The sequence below is a fragment of the Delphinus delphis genome, chromosome 8 (genome assembly GCF_949987515.2).
Source record: "Delphinus delphis chromosome 8, mDelDel1.2, whole genome shotgun sequence".
Classification (NCBI taxonomy): Eukaryota; Metazoa; Chordata; class Mammalia; order Artiodactyla; family Delphinidae; genus Delphinus; species Delphinus delphis.
In genome coordinates, this window is record NC_082690.1 from 2,717,716 (window position 1) to 2,736,360 (window position 18,645).

General features: G+C 62.2%; 1 protein-coding gene across 1 annotated transcript in view; it reads left to right on the forward strand.

The window, feature by feature from the left end:
• The first annotated feature begins 1,428 nt into the window (after positions 1-1,428).
• The window catches only part of IGSF9B (immunoglobulin superfamily member 9B), a 41,618-nt gene continuing 24,401 nt past the window's right edge, over positions 1,429-18,645 (forward strand). Inside the window, exons 1-5 of the mRNA XM_060017091.1 lie at positions 1,429-1,492; positions 10,481-10,678; positions 12,131-12,277; positions 17,135-17,286; positions 17,535-17,652. Coding sequence (XP_059873074.1) covers positions 1,429-1,492; positions 10,481-10,678; positions 12,131-12,277; positions 17,135-17,286; positions 17,535-17,652 — 679 coding nt within the window. The remainder of the gene's footprint in view (positions 1,493-10,480; positions 10,679-12,130; positions 12,278-17,134; positions 17,287-17,534; positions 17,653-18,645) is intronic.

Genomic DNA, 18,645 nt, shown 5'->3' on the forward strand with positions numbered 1-18,645 from the left:
TTTTTCTTTGAGCTCCATGTCCTAGAGCCAGTGAGCTCCCCTTTGCTGCCCCTCTGTCTCCCCTCTGTGGCAGCAGCCCATCCTGGGGAGCTGTGCCCCTCTCACCACTGCTCTCACTCCTTGAAAGAACAGGCATCTTCACTTCAGCCTCAGAACGCCCGTGTGAGGGGATTGTTTGTAGTAGATGTTTCCATGACACTCGTTTATTTCTTCTGCAAATACAACTGCACTGGGGGAGGGGATGAGATTGGGAAACATGAACACCTTCCAGTTTCCTCCCTGTCCTCTACTGAAGGAATAAGAAATCCACTTTCCCTGGGTCCCTCCATCCCAGACCCCTACACTGCTCCCCAAATCCATTTGGCTTCATGCTGCTGATGGGGCCAGGCTCCCAGGAGGGTGGGGAGGGGGGAGGAATCTTGTGCTTGAGGAGACAGCCTTTTTAGGAGAAGAACAAACACTTTCACTGCTCAAAGTCGAGATTTCGTTGTGATGAGCAACTATGACCCGCACTGGGGGTGGCAGTGTGCACACGTGTGTTCCCGACGGGGCCCGTGACTCTCCCGCAGCTGAGCCAATGAATCACCCCAAATCTTAGCGACTTTTAGAGGTCATTTTAGTCATCCCCCTGCCTTCGGGCTGGATGGAGCTTAATGTAATCTCACGTTTGGGTGGGAGGGGGTGAGTTGGGGAGAAAAGAGTGGCCGTGTGTGGAAGGGAGGGGGTTGGTGGCGGTAGCGCGTGACCCCTTTGAAAAGATATCCGGCGAAGGACGTTCCCAGCTTCCCCAGGCTGCCGTTCCCGGGTTTCCCCATCACTGAATCAGCACCGTCCTCCCGGGACGCCTTTTTGCCGGATGGAAACCGGATGCTGGGTTCACTAGGTGGGCGGGGGCGCCGACCCCTCAGACCTGCAGGGTACCCGAGACTCCAGGGTCCCGTTAGCCGGCCCGGCAGCCACATTCCCTCCCCCAGAAACTTGCCAGGCAGCGGGAGCAGGGAGCAGAACCAAGCGGAGACGCGGTAGCGCCTTCTCCCCGGCAATGCGCATGATTCTGCGGCTCTGGGCTGGCCACACGTCAACGCACCTTGAATGGGCTCGCCCCCCTCGCCGCGACGGGCAGGCGTCCCAGCCAATCGGGCTCCGGGTTTGCGAGCCGCGCCCAATGGGCGGACGGCGGGGGCGGGCCTGGGGCGGTGCGGCCGGGCTTCTCCTCGGCGCTGGCTGCGCTCCGCTCGGGCTCTAGTGCAGGTGCCGCTGCGCCGGGCGGGAGGCTACGCGCCGAGCCGAGCGGAGCCGCGGAGGGATGGGGAGCGGGCCGCCCGGTCTGCAAGAGCCGCAGGAGCCGCGGGAGCACCGGCACGGGGCGTAGGCGGCGCGGGGCACTTTGCGATAGGATGAGGCTCCTGGCTGGCGCGCGGTAGTACTATGATTTGGTATGTGGCCACTTTGATAGCAAGTGTGATCAGCGCCCGAGGTCTTGCGGCTCAAGGTGAGTTGAAGTGCAGTGTCCCTCCCCTGCGCCTCCCGGCGCTCTCGGCCCCGTCCTCCTGCCGAGCCCGCGCCCTCCCGGCGGGCGCGCTCCGAGCACCGCGGGGAGGGCGGGGGCCGAGGCCGCGGCCGGCGGGAAGGGCCTGAGCCCGGGCTGCCGGCGCTCGGGAGAGGACGCCTCGGGATTCGGTCCACTTCGCCACCCTTGGCCCCAGGGCTTCACAGCGGGTGCCGCGCCCGGTGCCCTTCGCGGGCGCAGCCGCCGCCCCGAGCGCTGGGGAGGCGGCGGCTTTCTGAACTCTGCCGCCGGGGAGTTTGCGGGTCCTCGGGCGGCTGCGGCACGCTGGACCCCGCGCAGCGCCACCGCTCCGCAGGAGAGCCGCTGTGGGGCTTGGCTCCGGCTCGCGTCTTTCCGGACCACACGTCTTGGCAGCTGGAGGTCGGGTCCCCTCGCAGGGCGGGGCGCACGGAGCCCCGCGAGAGGAGAAGAGTTGGTTCTGCGCGGGGTTCCTCGCCGGCTGCGAGGAGCGGCTGCCTTCGGCTGGCCCTGCCCGCGCCCCGCTCCGCCGCACCTGAGACTGGCCGGGCAAAAGTTCCCCGGGAGCGCGCCGCAGCCGGGCACAGCTGGCCGGGGGCGAGGGCGGCGGAAGGGGGTCCCCACTGCCGCGTCTCCGGGCGGAGGGAGGTTTTCCTCTTTCCGTTTTTCCGGTCTGAGCTGGGAAGAGGCCAGAGGGAAGCCCGCGCGTTGGGTGATGCGCACGTGAGCGCGCGGGCTTGTGCTCTGGAGACGGCAGAGCCACCTGCCCACCTCTGTGTGACACCCCGGCTCTCGGCCCTTGTATGGAAGTAGGAGCGGAGCCTGAAAGTGCCGGGTCTCTGAGCTCACGGTGCTCAGCGCGCAGACACGACCCGGCTGCGGACAGGTTCCTAGGGCCGGGAGGGATGGCTTCCGGGGAGAACCGCCGGGAGTGGGCGGCCGCAGGAGGACCCGCAGCGGGATACCCCGCGTCCGGCCGCGCTCGCGCAGGAGGGTCCTCTCGTCACCGTGTCTGGGGCTGTGTAGGGGGAGGGGAAGTGATTTGGGAAAGTTTCTGGAATGGAATAGGTCTCCGTGCTGTTTGGGAGTGTGTGAATACAGAGGAGGGCGAAGGGAAGGGTGATTTTGTTAAATGGTGTGTGACCTGGATGGTTTTAAAACTCTCCCTTTGTCAGGTGGGGAAACTGAGGCCAGAGTGACCGCAGAAGCTTGTGGAGTGGGGTGTGAGGTCGTTCGAACTGCGCTTGAGAACCCGTCTCCAGCCTCAGCCTCACCCCCTCATTCCCTTGTAGTCTTCCGATGCCCGCAGCTTCCTCCCCTCCAGTTTTTGGTATGTTCCTGCTATGGGACTGTGGCTGAAAGCACAAAAGGATGTGCTGGGATCTTTGAATAAAAAAGAAACTCCAAAGGGAGGCTCTGAAATAGCCTCCAAGCCTGAGACTTCAGGGGATGAGACTTCAGGGGAGGCGGATGGACTTTTTACAAGTTTAAGCACAGAATAAAGGAAAATGGGCTTTATTACAGCAGCACACAAGGCGGCTAGACAGAAGGAAGGACTTCCCAGCATTGAAGGTTGTTGGTTATGAAGCTTTTGCCTTCTGTCTGCGGTGGCTGGACATGAACCCCTGCCTGCCACCCCTGTGGGTCTTCGGGGTCTTTTTAGCCAAAGGGGCTCTGCGTGTGGTGGTGAAGGACCTAGGTCTAGTCACAGGACCTGCAGTCAAGTCTGGCTCGGCCACTTGCTGGCCTGTGACCTTGGACACGTTGCTTCGCTTCTCTGATTGTCACTTGCCTCATTGGGGGTTAACAGCCTGAGCTTGTAGGGTTTTTGTGAACATTAGCGTTCTTTAGTAAGTAAGAAAGTAAGTAAACGATGATGATGATGGTTTCATTTTCTGGGGCTTCCAGGCCCCCCTCTCAATTTCTTTCCTTTGAGCCATTCAGGGCATTGGGAGCTGGGAATGCCTTGGGGTAAAGTTCAGGTGCTGCCTCTGTCGGGAACCAAGTTCGGTTTCCCAGGTGGACCTCGCCCCGGGGAGATGTGGAGGGCTGCTCGGAAATCCTTTGAAAGATCTGTAAAACTGGAGTTTTGTCAGTGGCCAGAGCCTTGTGGGAAGGATGCAGGGAGCCCAGGAGGCAAGCAGCTCGTCACGCACAGCCTCCGGGGGCAGGAGACAGGCCTGTGAGGCTGCTGCCTGCACACTGCCAGCATTCAGATGCTGCTGTGTGAGCTCAGCTGTTCTCCGACTGGCAGAGGTGACTTCCGGGAGATTCCTGAGGGGAGGGACTCTGCGGTGCCAGCTTTAGGGTTGGGCTGAGCAGGGCTGCTCCAGCAGAGGGGCGAAAGGGTTGGGACAGAGGGAGGGATGAGTCACGTGTGTCCGGGGGGCAGTGGAGAGTTTGGGGAGGGTGTGCAGAAGAGCCTGGAAGATGGCTATTGGAGTCTGCATCCCAGACGTTTGCTGAACAAGCCTGGGGGGAGGACCCGGGCCTTTACCGCCAAGGCTGCCTCCTCCTGTTGACTACAAATCCTGCATGACTAGTGTCCCCAAAGAAAGTGGGTTCTGACTCAGATCCTGCTGGTAGCTGGACCAGTGCCTTGTACTCTTGGCCTGGCCGTGACCCTCCTCCCTCCCTTTGGCAGCCAAGGTGGGAGGGAGGAAGTTTAGGCCTGGAGGCTGCTAGCAAGACCCACGGGCAGCCTCTCAGCTGAGCAGGACTTGGCTCGGGACGTGGCCAAGTGGCATGTGTGTGCGTCCCCAGCACACACGCTAGAGGCAGGGGTGTGTCTGGCAGGCTGCGCTCAGGAGAAGCCGAGCAGGGTGTGTGTGTGAAGAATCAGCTTTCAGCTGCTGGCCCCAAGATCGGCGTGTGCTGGACCTGGAGCTGCCGGGTCCCAGGGCTGGTGGTTTCAGGTTTGAGGCTCTGAGACAGAAAGCTGGGATCTGGTTACCTAAGGAGCAGATGCTGCCTGGCCGGGACGTGCTGAACTCCAGCCTTGCTTTGGCTGCCCTCTGTCCTGGCTCCTGGCCCTGTGCTCTCCTCCCTCAGATCTCCCTTCCTCGGCCCTGGCTGCCACAGCCTTGCTGCGCTGAGGGAGTGAGGGCGGACCTGGGCGCGAGGGGGTGAGGCCCGAGAGGGATGAACTCTCTCCTCTCTGAAAGGCTTCCTGCCCCCCTGCACGTCCCATGCCTCCTCAGGCTGGGCTCGGGTCTCGGGGAGCAGCTGTCTCCTGTCTGCGCCCGAGGATGGGTAAAGCAGCTTGTGTGAGAGTGGATCTGAATTGTGGAAAGAGCTGTCACTGGTGCAAGCTGCGTGTGCGCGTGTGTGCGTGTGTGCACGCAGTGTGTGCAGCTGTGTGTTTGCATGTGCACGTGAATGCAGCAGACAGGCGACCCAGAGTCTCTAGGAACGAGGTGGGGCATCACTCCCATCTGAGTGTTGGTGGCCGTGGGTGGCAGTAAGGCTAGACTTGGAGCAGACGCCTGACTTTCCCTGCCCCCTGCTCCACACCTGAGTCTGGGCAGCGCAGAAGCCCCCAAAGTTGGAGGCTCAGCCCAGGGGCTGGTCGAAGGATGCCTGAACTCCCCGAGAGAAAGCCTCAGTGGGGACACACACGGGCAGAGCCCCAGGGATGCAGAAGACGGGTCTGTCTTGTAAGGTGGGCTCTGGTCTCGGCTGCCCAGTAGCCCAGACTCTTGAGTGGAGAAGGGGCTGGGTCCCTGGGGAGCCGGGCGCAGAGGCAGCTTGTAGCCTGGCCCTGCCCATAGGGGAGAGCCCAGCCTGCCCGAGGCAGCTGACCTATTTTTCTTAGGAATCTTCCTGCTTTTCTGTTCTCTCTTGCGTGAATAAGCAGAAGACTGGTGAGCAGAGTCGGGGGCTCCATGAAGGTTTTGGAGAGCAGTTCCTCGTGGGCCAGGCTGTGAGCAAGGTCTCAGCCAGCCTGCCTGTCCTCCTGGAAGGGAGGGGACTGGGTGCAGCTCTCTGCCCGACCCCTACCCCGCCCCGCCCCTGAGCTCCCTCCTGGTCCAGGCCCGGCCACCAGCTGTGGCAGGTAACTTGCACACACTACATGAGGGCAGCCACTGTCCTGTTTTCTGGCTTCTGAGTAGGGAGTGCTGACGCTTCACTACGAGCAGACACGGGCTTCGATCCCCCGCTTACTCGTGACCACCTGGCGCCTTACCCGAGGGCTCTCCCGGCTCACGGGCACTTGGACCAGGCCTGTACCCGCCCGGCAGGCGGGCAGGGTGGGTGTCGCTGGGTCTGTCTATGGAGGAGCCGCTGCAGGAGCAGAGGGGAGGTTGGATTGCTGACTGCTTCCTGCCAGTGGCTCCTGGGGAAAGGCTCTTGGAAATACAATCTAGCCCAGAGCAAATTAAGGCTGCTAATAGCGTCGTTGCTGCCTCTCGGGCTGCCTGGGCCAGGAGGGTCAGGGTGGAGTGGCGCCCACGGAGGAGGGGGCCTGCAGATCCTGCCCCTCCCCCAGGGCCTCGAGAGAAAATGGAAAGGTTCCCAGCCAGGGCCAGGCTGGGCTCAACCGACCTTTGACTTGGGCCCTGAGAGTTTGATGGGGAGTGGGGGCCGAAGGGCCGTGAGGTCAGCACTGGGGAGACCGCAGAAGGAGGATCTGCCCAGGCGGGGGTGGAGGTCCTGGCCGGAGGCAGGCTGTCCCGGTGCCCTCCGGCCCACCTGCCTCCTGGGAAGGACAACCAGGGTGCGGCCTGACGTGGACACGGCCGTTCCTCCGCATCACACTTGGCTTTGGGTGGTATGTCTGTCCTCAGCTTTCCTCGTGCAAGCCTCTGGCTCTCCGCCCCCCGGGTAGGGGGTGGGTGCTGTTCCGGGGAGCCCGATCACAAGCTCCCTGGAATCTCCTGGAACCCCCTGGCGTGTCAGGGAGGAGGGCCTGGGGGACTGTTGGGGGCTGTGCCTTTTTTGGACTCAGCAGGGATTATTTTTAGGCTGGCAGATGGAGGTGGTGGCTGGCGCTGGTATTATTAGACAACAGGCCTGTGGTTTGGGAGCCTGGTGCCCGAGGGGGAGGGGGACGGGGTTGGGGGTTGGGGTGGGCGGGGGAGGGGAGGCTCCCTGAGGACTTGTACTCACAGAGGAGGAGGCTGGCGCCGCCGCCACACCCAGCCCGAGCTCCCGGGTCCCAGGTGGAGGGGGCTCAGCCCAGTGCCAGCAGCTGTCTTCTGACCCAGGCGCACCCCGCCGTCCTGCTTGGGTCCAGGGCTGCAGAGCTCTGGCTGTGAGAACCTGTCCAGAGTGTGCGGTGTGGAGGGGCTGGCCTGACTCAGCGGAGGGGAGGGGGCTGCTTCTTGGGTCGGTGTGGGAGGGGCCTTCGTCCTTGGTCCCTGGGCCTGTGGCCCGGCCAAGGGGAGACACGGCAGCTGGAACCTGCTCCGACCTGCTGCCCGGCGGGCGGCTGAGCCAGCCAGGGGGCCCCCAGCCTGCTCATCTGTGAAATGGAGATGGTAGTACGCCTGTCAGCCAGCGCTGCGACCCAGCACGGGCCTGGTGTGTAGGAGCGGCCTAGAGGAAGCCAGGTTTGCCTGGTGGCCGGCTCTCCCGCCGTCAGACCTTCCGGTCCTGGCACCTCTCCTCCCCCAGCCCCGCCTGTGGAAGAGCCCCAGCTTGGGGGGTGGGGGCGTCAGGCCCTGGATGCCCTGTGGTCCTGTGCTCACGGGGGAGCCAGTGGCAGCCCTGGACCCGGCTACCCGCCGGGCACCACCTGGCCCAGAGAGCAGGTTTGTCCCCAGTGGGCTTTCGGAAAGGTCAGCCAGACCGCAGGGGCACCGCGTCCTCCTTTGCCCTCTCTGCCCACCAGGGTGTGTCCCCAAGATGCAAATTTGCTCTGCTCCTCCGGGTACAGCTGTGTCCTGCCTTCTCTGAAAGGGGTGTGTGGCATCCAGGACACCTCCCACCCCTGCGGTGCTCACCCTGCAGACGCCAGCGTCCCTTTGAGGCTTGCGGCCTTGTCCCTCCGCTGCTGCAGGCTTCTGTGCTGGGGAGGGGTCTGGGGCCTCCCCCTGCTGCAGCCCTCCCACTCAGGTCACCACCCATCCCTGTCTTCCCCTGCCCCCTCCTTCCTGCTCCCCTCTGAGCCAGCCACCGTGAGCAGCCTGCTGCTCCTGGACTAACGGCCTGCCTTCTGCCCCCTCCTGGCTCTGGGTCCTCTGAAGGCCTGTGTCTCTGTGTCCCAGGCTGAGTCCTATGTGCCTCTGAGATCTCTCTGTCTGTTTGTCTCTCTCTGTCTCTGTCTGTTCGCACCCTACCATCTGTCTCCATTCTTGCCCCTGGACTCTCTTTCACTCTTCGACTTGGGTCATGTCCTCCTAGGGTTGAGGTCATCTCTCTCCTCCGTCAAGCCCCTCTTCGGTCTCTGCTGCCAGCAATGTTTACTTTTTTTTTGCAGTGAGCTTTTCTGGAGAAAGTGTTTTATTAGACATGCTTGGCTCAGAAAGGCTCAGGCTGAGGGGGAAGTGCTCGTGGGTGATGGAGTGAGAGCACACGCTGTGTGTGTGTGTATGTGTGTGTGGGTGTGTGTGTGTGTGTGGGTGTGTGTTGAGGAGATGAGGGAAGCTGATAAATATTTTAGGATTCAGAAAGCCAGGAGGGCTGGTCTGAGCGTGGGAGCTGGGGCAGGGCCTCCCCCCACCACGCCCCGCCCCGGCCTTCTTCCTGGGAAGCGGGTCTCTTTTGGCTTTGCTCCTGTCTCTGGACTGCTGGCCTCACCGTGTCCTCTCTCAGCTGCCGGCCGCTGGTGGAAGGGTCCTCAGGAAGAACCGTGGAGGCGGGGCTGAGGCCCGAGTGGGCCTTGGTGGGGTGGGTGCGTAGCCCTGAGTCCAGGCTGGCGGGGGCTGGTGTGGAAGAGGCTGCCTCGCTGCTATGCAGTGAGAATGAGGCAGCCCAGGTGCAGACCCTCACCCCGCCAGAGCCTCCAGAGCCTTCGGTGTGAGAGGGGGGCAAGCGACCCTGCCCCCTGCCCCAGGCGCTGGGGCCAGAGCCTGGGAAGGAGCCCCTTCTGTGGAGGCCTCTGCCCCCCAGGTGACGGCCCCCGGGAGGAGCCCCCTCCTCTTACCCTGGTTCCTGTATTGCCTCTCTTCTCCTCCAAAGCCTACACACTCACACGTGCATGCACACACGTACACACGCGCACACACGCGCGCACACGCGCTGCTTTCCCTGCTTGCTCAGGTGGCCTGCTCCTTGCCCATCCCTGCAGGGTCCAGGAGCAGCCTCTGTGCCCGGGTGCTGCGCTGGGCTCTGTCCCCACCTGGTGCCCCTGGGGTGTGGTGGGGGTGCCTGCTGCGCTTTCCCTGAGGGGCTGGAATTCAAACTTAGCCTAAAGCAGGGCTGGGAGGGTTGGAAAACCGGCTGGGGCCTCAGGCAGGTGAGGGCAACAGTCTGCTCTGCTCCAAAAATACTCTGTGATCTTAGCTCTTTCTCTAGAAAACAGTGATGTCACCGGTAGCCAATCAGCTTCTGGAAGGGTTGCCTCCTCCTTCTTCCGCAATTTGCAGGAGGAGAGGGAGCTGGAGCCGGAGGGAGAAAAGGAGAGACAGACAGAGACATAGACCCAGAGAGGTGGAGGCAGAGCTCACCACGGAGACCGGGCAGTGGAAAAGCAAAACCCCTTCCCCGGCACAGGCGAACGGAACCCCACACGTTCCCCCAACACACACACGCGCTGATAGAGACATATAAACGGGGAGGTGGGGAGAGACAGGCAGGTAGACAGAATCACCCATGCAGCGGGGAGCTAGAGAGAAATGACAGAGACACAGCGAGACAGACGTTGGAGGAGGATCCGGAGCCGAACAGAGAGTCAGAAAGACACAGAGACACGAAGGAGAGACGGACGAGAGGTGCGGGGCCGGAGCCCCCAGGGGTGGAAGGGGTGGTCAGAATCAGGCCCAGAGGCACTCGGAGGACGGGGGCTGCTCTCCTGGGCGTCCCGGGCTGGGAGCCTCCGCGGAGCAGCCGCTGTCCCTGGTGCTGCCTGGAGGGGTCCAGCCGGGACTGGAGGGGAGGGGCGGGGTGGAAGGGCTGGGGTCTGGGGGGTAGTGTGGGTACTGGAGGGAAGGCAGCGGGAGGGGCCTCTTTCACTTTGGAAGGGAGCTGGACAAGGTGCCTTTGGGCTGGAGGTGGGGTTGCAGGCCTCGGGGCGGAGCCTGGGTTAACCGCTTCTCTCTGCGGCTGGGCTGGGGGTGGGGCCGCTGGGGAGCCTCTCCCGCCTCATCTTGCGTCCCTTCCAGTCCCTTTCGGGAGGGTGGCCGAGCCCTATCCAGCCGTGCGCCTCGTCCTCTGCCGGAGGTGGGGATGTTCCCCTTAGCTGGCTGAGGTTAGCAGCCCAAGGGTCCCCCTCCTGCGTCCCTAGTCTCCTGCGGTATTAACGGTGATGTCTGGGGCTTCGCAGCCTGATAGACTTGGGGCGTGGAAACTGGCGGGCTGGAGACCCCTCCTGCTCCCTCCTCTGCGGCACGCGGCGGACCGAGGGAGGAGGGGCAGAAAGGCCAGCTCCGGCCCCCGGGGTTTTCCGTCTGCTGATGCCACGAGCAGCCTCTGCGCAGCCTGTTAGGGATTCCCCGCTCCTGCATGGAGCACTCTTGTTTCGCGCTGTGAACATCAGGCTGAGCTGGGGGCGGGGCGTGGGAGGACGGCTGCCTCTGCAGCCCCTGCCAGGCTCCATTGGGAATTATCCTGGTGCAGGAAGACGTCCCATGTTCACCCGCTGCAGCGCCCGGGCCACGGTGTCCACAGAGGGGCCGAGGCCCCTCCACCTTCTCAGTGGCCACGCTCCTCAGAGCTGGCGCGGGTGTCATGGGGGAGGGCGCGGTCGGGCTCCGCTCTTTGGGGTTGGCAGGGCAGGGGTGGCCTCTGGGGGGGCCGGGCAGGATCTCCTTTCACCTCCTTCCCTGTGTCCCCGTGTGGCTGTCCCGATAGGTGCCCACGGCCTGCGAGAGGAGCCCGAGTTCGTGACCGCGAGGGCCGGCGAGAGCGTGGTCCTGCGATGCGACGTGGTCCACCCGGTGACGGGGCAGCCCCCGCCCTATGTCGTCGAGTGGTTCAAGTTCGGGGTGCCCATCCCCATCTTCATCAAGTTTGGCTACTACCCGCCCCATGTGGACCCTGAGTATGCAGGTAAGGCCTTCCCGCCTGGCTCCAGGGCCCCCGCACCGTCCCTCCTGCCTGTGTCTCGTGGCCTCTTGTCTTTTCCGACGGGCCTCTTATCTCTGTTTTCCAGTCGCTGTCTCTGTCCTCCCATCCTTTGCACTCTGGTAGGTTTTAATTAAGTGGCGTGAGGAGAGGGACATGGAGGTGGGGCAGACACAGAGCTTCCTGCACAGCCCCGTTGGGCCGCAGGGGCCAAGGCCAGAGGAGGAGAAGGGAGCCCAGGAGCCTGATGTGTGGGAGAGGAGGCCGGCGGGAGGGCGGCTGGCTCGGCAGGAGCAGCTGCGTCAGAGCCATGGCGGCCGCGGGGTTTGCTCTGTCTGGCTTTGCCCACTCCCTCCCTCTGGCTCTGAAGTTGGGGCCTCATCCAGTCCTGAGTGTGGGGAAGTGTCTGGGCGCCTGCTGCACTTGGTGCCTCGTCCTCCGGCCTCCCTTCTCCCTCCTCCTGGCCCCAGTGCTGTCTTGCTCTGCAATTACTCCTGCCAGTGGTGGCCTCACTGAGTCACTGTCAGGGCCTGCCTGCCTGCCAGGGAGGAGGGCGTGGGGCGGTGTGAGTGAGGGGCGTGTGTGCCTGTGCGAGGGTTGCACGTGGGCTTGTGTGTGTGCATGCATGTCTGAGTGTGTGTACGCATGCACGTGTGTTGGGGTCTAAAGGAAGAGAGGAAACTGGTGGGACACAGCTTTTATCTTTACCTCTGATTTCTGAGGTCTGCATTGCATTTTTCTCAGCTTCTATTTTTCTCTCTCCCTCTTCCTCCTCCTGTGTCTGTGTCTCTTCGGCCCTGGTTGGTTTTGACTGTCTGGTTTGTAGGCAGATTGCCACTACCGAGGAGACAAGGAGGAAAGCACAGGAGGTCGTGACACTGGGGCGAGGAGTGGGCCTGAGTGGAGAGTGAGCGGAGGGGGGACCCCGAGGGCTGCTCTGGGGAAGGGAATGGAGTTAGGGAGGGCGGCTTGGGTCTTTGCTCGCCTGCCAGCCACTCCTCATTCTTGGGCTACAGGCCCTGCGGCCACGCTCGGAACCTGGGCTCTGGCTGGATGAACGCTCTGCTCTCTGGCCTCCGCGACAGGACTAGGAGGGGACGCCGGCACCCTGTCCCCAGCGGCCTCTTCTCTGCCCACCACAGGAGTGCTGGGCAGACAGGGTGCTGGGCGTGGCAGCCACGGGGACCTGCTGGGGCGGGGTCCCTCTCCTCTTCTTCTGGGCTCTCTGGCCCCCTTCCCACCAGCTCCGTATCCCTTCTGCCTTTCCTTGGCTCCAAGAGAATGGGAAGTTGCAGGGAACTGAGGCTTTCTCGGTGCAGCTGGCGGGCAGCGAGGCTGGGGCTCTCGGGGCCGCCCTGCTCTGGGCCTGCCCGGCGGCGGGCTGGGGTCACAAGGGTGCTCTGCGCGCCCCTGACCCACTTTGTCCCCTCTCCACAGGCCGCGCGAGCCTCCACGACAAGGCATCCCTGCGGCTGGAGCAGGTGCGCGCCGAGGACCAGGGCTGGTACGAGTGCAAGGTGCTCCTGCTGGACCAGCAGTACGACACCTTCCACAACGGCAGCTGGGTGCACCTCACCATCCACGGTGCGTGCGTGGGCCTGTGCGTGCGCGTGCCTGTGTGCAGGCATGAGAGTGTGCGTGCGTGCGAGTGAGCGGGCAGACGTGCGTGGTGCGTGCTTGCGTGACTGTGCACGCAGGCGTGTGAGCGTGCGTGCGTGCGTGCGCGTGCGCCTCCTTCCGGCGCTCCCGGGCTGGGGGCCTCAGGCCCCCTCGCTCGTCCTGGAGCCCCTGGGGGCCATGGGCACAGAGGCCTGGCAGCTCCCGGCACCAGGGCGTTTGCCGCGGGCGGGGTCGTCAGAGCCCAGCGCAGGGAGGTGGAAACCAGCACCCGAAACTGGTAGGGTTAAGGATCTGCGGGGCGGACTTGGGAGCAGCCGCAGGAAGGCTCTCTCCGGGCACCTCCCCGTTACAGCCTCCTCCTTTAGACCGTTCGCCTCAGTAACCGTTGGGCGCCAGTCTCCACGCTGGGTGATCCGCAGCAGCAGAGTGCACCCAGGGCCGGGCGGGGATCCTGCTGGTCCCGGTCCGGAGGGTACCTTCTGATGCCCGCGGGTACTTACCGCCCTCGTGCTGTGCCGTGCTTCCCAGGGGCCGGGGTTTCCCTGGACCGAGGGTCCCCTGTGCCCTTGGGAGCCCTCGCTTGGGAGGGGACATTCCGGAGGAGCCAGGGGGCGCCGGAACCGGCAGAAAGTGGAAGAAGTGGTCCCCATGGTGGAGGGGAGCAGGGTTTTTGCTTTGATTTTTTTTTTTTTTTTTGTGGTACGCGGGCCTCTCACTGTTGTGGCCTCTCCCGTTGCGGAGCACAGGCTCCGGACACGCAGGCCCAGCGGCCGTGGCTCACGGGCCCAGCCGCTCTGTGGCATGTGGGATCCTCCCGGACCGGGGCACGAACCTGTGTCCCCTGCATCGGCAGGCGGACGCTCAACCACTGCGCCACCAGGAAAGCCCTTTGATTTGTTTTTCTGACCATACAGTTACTTTTGCTTCAGTTTATGAGGCGACGTGTTCAGCCACCGCGTGTTGCAGATGCTGCACTGGTTATTGAGGTGTCAACAGGTGTGCTTTGGACACGCCCCCCACTGCTTGCGTCTTTCTGGGTGTGATGTCTGTGACCCTGGGTGCCACGGTCTGGAGAGAGCAATGGGTGCTTGCCTGGGTTGCAAGTTTCTCTGAGCCTCGAGGGTCCCTGCCTTGTGGGGTCGGGTCAGGCTGTGCTCCTTCCGCCTTGAAAACCCATCCAGGGCCCTGGAAGAACAGAGTATTTTAGCCAGAGCACTGGTCTCTGGAAAGCGAACTTAGGGACGGTGGCCCTGGGTCAGTGGTCCAGGCTGCCTGAGCCCCTGGATGCAGGCGCACCTGCTGGTCAGTCCCCAGAGACCGATTGGAGGCTTATTTTGAATCTTGGTTGGGCTGTCCCCACCACCCGCGAGTTTTTGAGTCATCCCTTTTCGATGCCAGCTGTTGTGTGTGCCCAGAATGAAAACGGCTTAATATTAGCCCAAGCAGAACATAATTAGGAAGGTAAACCTGCTGCTGACAGCGTCACTGATGAGCACCGAGCCAAGAGCCCCACGCTGCTTGCTTGCTTCTGCCCTTTCCCGAGGCGGGCCGACGCCTCCTGCAGCCTCACCTCCTCCCCTCACATCACTGCTGGGGCCGGTCCAGCAAGCAGAGAAGCAGGCATGCGCAGACACTGCGAGCCGGGACGCAGAGCTTCCTCCTGTTAGAGTCGTGTGTCCTGTTAGAGCTTGGGCTCCGTCTGCACCAGGGGGAGTTCGTGGCTGGGAATTCCTCATTGCTTGGGTGGACCGGCATGGAACGCGGCCCGATGAGACTCAGCTTATTTCACGGATCCACCGCGTTAGCTGTCTGATCCCTGGCACCCATATCATTTCTCTGAGCTTCCCTTTTGTGTTTCCAAGAACAAAGCCTGTTTGTAGGGCTGTTGTGAAGGTTAAGGGAAACGCTGTGGGTGAAGACGTCTGGCACCGCGCCTGGAAGGTTGGCTGCGCAGGGTCATCGTGTGCAGAATGCTGGTTATCCTCCTCCTTAGGGGAGAAAAAGATGAAGTCGGGTAGCACAGGAGGCGCCTCAGGTTGGGAGAGGTGGCCTGTGGTGGTCGGAGAGCCCTTGGGAATACACCCACAATCACCCATTCAACACACATTTCTGAATATCCACTTGGCCGGCTGTGGGGAAACGCAGTGGGTGTGACCCAGACCCAGCTCTGAAGGACACGTCACGAGGCAGTCAGGTCCAGAGAGGATTGCAGTATGGGCTTTGGGAGCATGAGGGATGGAGGGCTTCTCTGAGGCAGTGAGCCCTGGGCAGAGACCCTTCGGGGAGGAGGAATCTGCCAGGTGCGGGGGCAGGAGGCGGGAAGGGTGTTCCAGGGCAGAGGGAACAGCATGCCTGGAGGCCCAGAGGAAGGAGAGCCGGCGCACTTAGGCAACGGAAGGGTCAGGCTTTAGCACTGGGGCTCATCATCGGATGCTTCCCCTCACCAGGGGCCTCCCTCTTCAAGGGTGGACACCACAGGCACCTCCCAACGTGAGCGATCTCACTCTTTCTTCCTCCTGCATTCTGAGGTTCCTTCCCGTGTAAATACTTCCATTATCGAAGGAAAGAGTTTGGAGCACCAACATTCCGTTGCTTCCAAACTAGAATATTTAATGTCAGGCATTTCTGACTGGGATCACCTTTGGAAAGTGAAAAATTAGAATCACAGATTGTCTTATTCTCCTTCTGTGTTTTCTCGAAGACCAGTTGGGAGGAAACAAGCCCAGTTGTTTCTTTATTGCATATAAAATACCTGGAAAGCCAGAGTGAAACCTTGCTTTAGGTCGATGAATTGCTTGGAGAGACCAGCCTATTTCTAACGTGCACGATTAATTATAGGGCATTTGTAGAGAAGAATTAAACCTAGAAGTGCAGCTGGTAAACTCACACCTGATCCAGTAAATAATCCGGAAAACTCGAAATTGTTCCAAGTGCTTTCCTGATTAGCACCTAAACAGTAAAGTAATTATGTAATTAGTAATTAATTTGTCACTTCAGGATGTAATTTATCATATTATCTTTTCTTTAAGTGTGACACAGAGGTAACAGAGGCCATGGCTGTGTGAGCTGGAGTTCAAGGGCAGGCGTGGCGGGAGGGCTCTGCTGGGGTGAGCGCGCGGCCAGGCCAGGAGGGGCCTAGGGTTCGGATGCCAGGTTCCCTCTGCAAGGACTTGGAATGAGTTTTACCATCACTTTTGGGGTATTAGACGTTGGGTGAGGATGGACTTTCTCAAGGATGTGTCGTGAGTGATGAAGCCTGCTTTCTGGTCACCCAGTCCTCACTCCTGTGCCCCCTGTGCGGCCACGCTCAGCGGAGGGGTGGGGAGATCGTCGAAGAAAGCTGTCTCGCCATGGTCTTGTCTTCGGTTTTGCGTTTGCATTTGTGTTGCTCTGCTGTGTGTGTGTGTGTGTGTGTGTGTGTGTGCGCGCGCGCATGTGTGCAGGTGTGTGGCTCCTTCATTGCATTCATCCGTCTGTTCAACCAATGTTTGTCGAGACTCTACTACGTGCCAGGAACTGCGCTAAAAGCTGGGCACATAGTGGGATTCTTGGAAATCTCTGCTCTCAGGAGACTTGGTCGTAAGTGCTTTAAACAGTCTTGAGGAGACAGGAATGCAGCAGGTGCCTTCCTAGCCCGGCTGACCAGGTGAGGCAGAGGTGGCATTTTAGCAAAGGCGAGCAGGCGCCGCAAGGGTGAGATGTGGGTCCAGCCCAGGAGGGGGGTGGCCGACGCAGAGCCCCCAGGAATGGAAGTCCTTGGCACGTGTAGGAAGACGGGAAGCCTGTTGTGTCGGAGCAGAGTTGAGGGGTGTGCAACGGGAGGTGAGGCTGGTGTCAGGTGGTGGGTGGCCGTGACCCCCGGCGTGTCCTGGGCCTGGGGCAGGGCAGCCTCCGAGGAGACCCCTCTCACAGCTTCTCGTCAGGGCCTCAGGAGCCCTGGGCGGCCGACAGCAATGACAGTGACGACAGAATGACCACCATTTCACATGTGTACGTCTTACCTGCTCCTTTCACGGACTTTACCTCGCTAATTCCTGCCACTGGTCTTGAGGGTGGGGTTTAGGTAGAGCCCAGAGTGGCTGAGCCCAGGGTTACAGAGCGAGTGGCAGCTGGATTTGAACTTGGAGCCTTGAGCCCGGTGCTGTGGACCCTAGGCTGGTGTCAGCAGTGCTCCCCACTCCAGAAGACCCCGCATGATCGTCCAGGGAGTTGGGGTTGATCAGGTGGCTTCTATAGGCAGCTCAGACAGGTGAGACAGAGTGTGTTATTCGTACCGGCTGGGATTTTAGTCAGAACTCTGAGGCAGGTGCTGGGGACAGTCTGGCACAGTCTTAGAGAATTCAGGAGCGAGGAGCCCGTGGACCGGGCCGTCTGCCTGGTGGGGGATCGTCGCTGCAGAGCCTGGGCGAGTCTTTGTCACCTGGCTTGAGATCCGTGCTAGGCCTGACAGGGCTCAGACGGCAGATGTCCCAGAACCGTGGGCCTGCTTGGGCTGGGGTTACAGAAGGAGGGGCGTCTGGACGATCGTGGGGTGACGGGTGCCTCATTCATTGCCGCATCCCTGGTGCTGAGCATGGGGGCCTCCCTGTGGGTGCTGGACAAACTCCCTTTATTGGGAGTTGGGTGTGTGCAATGGGGGGAGTTTAGACATGGGATCCAGCCATACTGAGTTCCGGGTCCCCCCGCACAAGGCAGGGCCTGCCACCTGTGTCACCTCCGACCTCCTGGAGGGCGCCGGCCTCGTGGGGTGGCCCAGCGCAGGGCCCTCGCTGTGCGCAGGGCCGCTGGCTGACCCCACCCCGCGCCTTGGGTCTCTTGCAGCTCCTCCCACCTTTACAGAAACCCCCCCCCAGTACATCGAGGCCAAGGAGGGCAGCAGCATCACCATGACCTGCACAGCTTTTGGGAACCCGAAGCCCATCGTCACCTGGCTGAAGGAGGGGATGCTGCTAGGTGCCAGCGGCAAGTACCAGGTGAGTGTGGGTCTGCCGCGGCCGCTGCACCCACTCCTCCTTGCCCTGAGCCTCCGTCCTTGTGACAGTTCACACTGCGGAGGCGCAGGTGGGGCTGGAGGCGGCAGGCGGAGCGGCTGGCACCCGTGTCCTCGGAGGGAGAAGCCTGCTTCCGTGTCCCCAGGTGCATGGGCCCCAGGCCACTTCCACCTGGGATGGGGTTGGCGGGCCCAGGGCTGGGAGCTGAGCCCGACTCTCCTCGGCCACAGGTGAGTGACGGCAGCCTGACGGTGACTTCGGTCAGTCGGGAGGACAGAGGTGCCTACACCTGTCGCGCGTACAGCATCCAGGGGGAGGCCATCCACACCACCCACCTGCTCGTCCAAGGTGAGAGCGATCTGGCCTCTATGCCCTGGGCCTCTGGCAGGGAGTTCCGGCCCCACTGAGCTTGGGGGGTTCTTTCCAGGGCGTGGGTGGCTCAGCTGGGGGTGGTGGGAGCTCCTCTCCATATCGTGGGGCTCCTTGGTGGCCTGCGGCGGCCCCCCCCCCCACCGTGAGGTGGCGGGAGGCGTGCCATGCCGAGTGGGTTTCTGCTTTCTCTGAATGTCCGGAGGGCATCCCGCTGGGCCTCCTCCTTCCCCGGGGGAGGAGCCCTCTCTCAGGCCTCCACCCTCTGACGATAGCATCAGTAAATAAAGATAGGAATTCCGTCCAACCCCAGAGGGTTAAATAACATGGAGGGCATTTGGTGGGGCTGGTGTCTGTGGGGTCAGCACCTGAGATGCCGGTCTGCCTTGCCTGGGACCTCGAAGCCCCCAGAGGGGGCAGCCTCCGTCCTGCTCGAGGGGTCGGGTGGCGGCTGTGCGCTGCTTCTGCGACTTGGGCCTGTCTGGAAGGCTCGCACTGCTGGGGCTGCTGGAGCTCCACCCCTCTCCTCCCCTGCCCCAACCCGCCCACCACACTTATCTGGTCAGCCGGAAGCCTCTTACTCCTCCAGAGGCAAGGCGGTTCCTTTCTCCTTGCTGCACATGTGCTGCCCTGGGCTCCACTGCAGAGAAGGAGGGGCAGGGAGGGCCGTGTGCGTGTGTGTATGTGAGTGTGCACGCCTGTGTAGGGGTTAACTGGCTGTTCGGAAGCCAGGTTTACAGCGGGGCTGTGCGTGGGGCGGGCGTCTACAGCAGGCTGGGAGCACACGGCCACACCTCCGGACCCCTTGCATCCCTGGGACTTGCAGGGAGAGGAAGAACCTGAGCACAGGCAGCAGCTGGATGCGTCTCCATGACAACTGCTTGGCTGCGCTGCCAGCTCCTGGACCAGTGCCTTCCCCGCTGTCCCTCCCAGGGCTTGGGGTGCCCCTTCCTGAGGGTCGGAGCCTCCTGG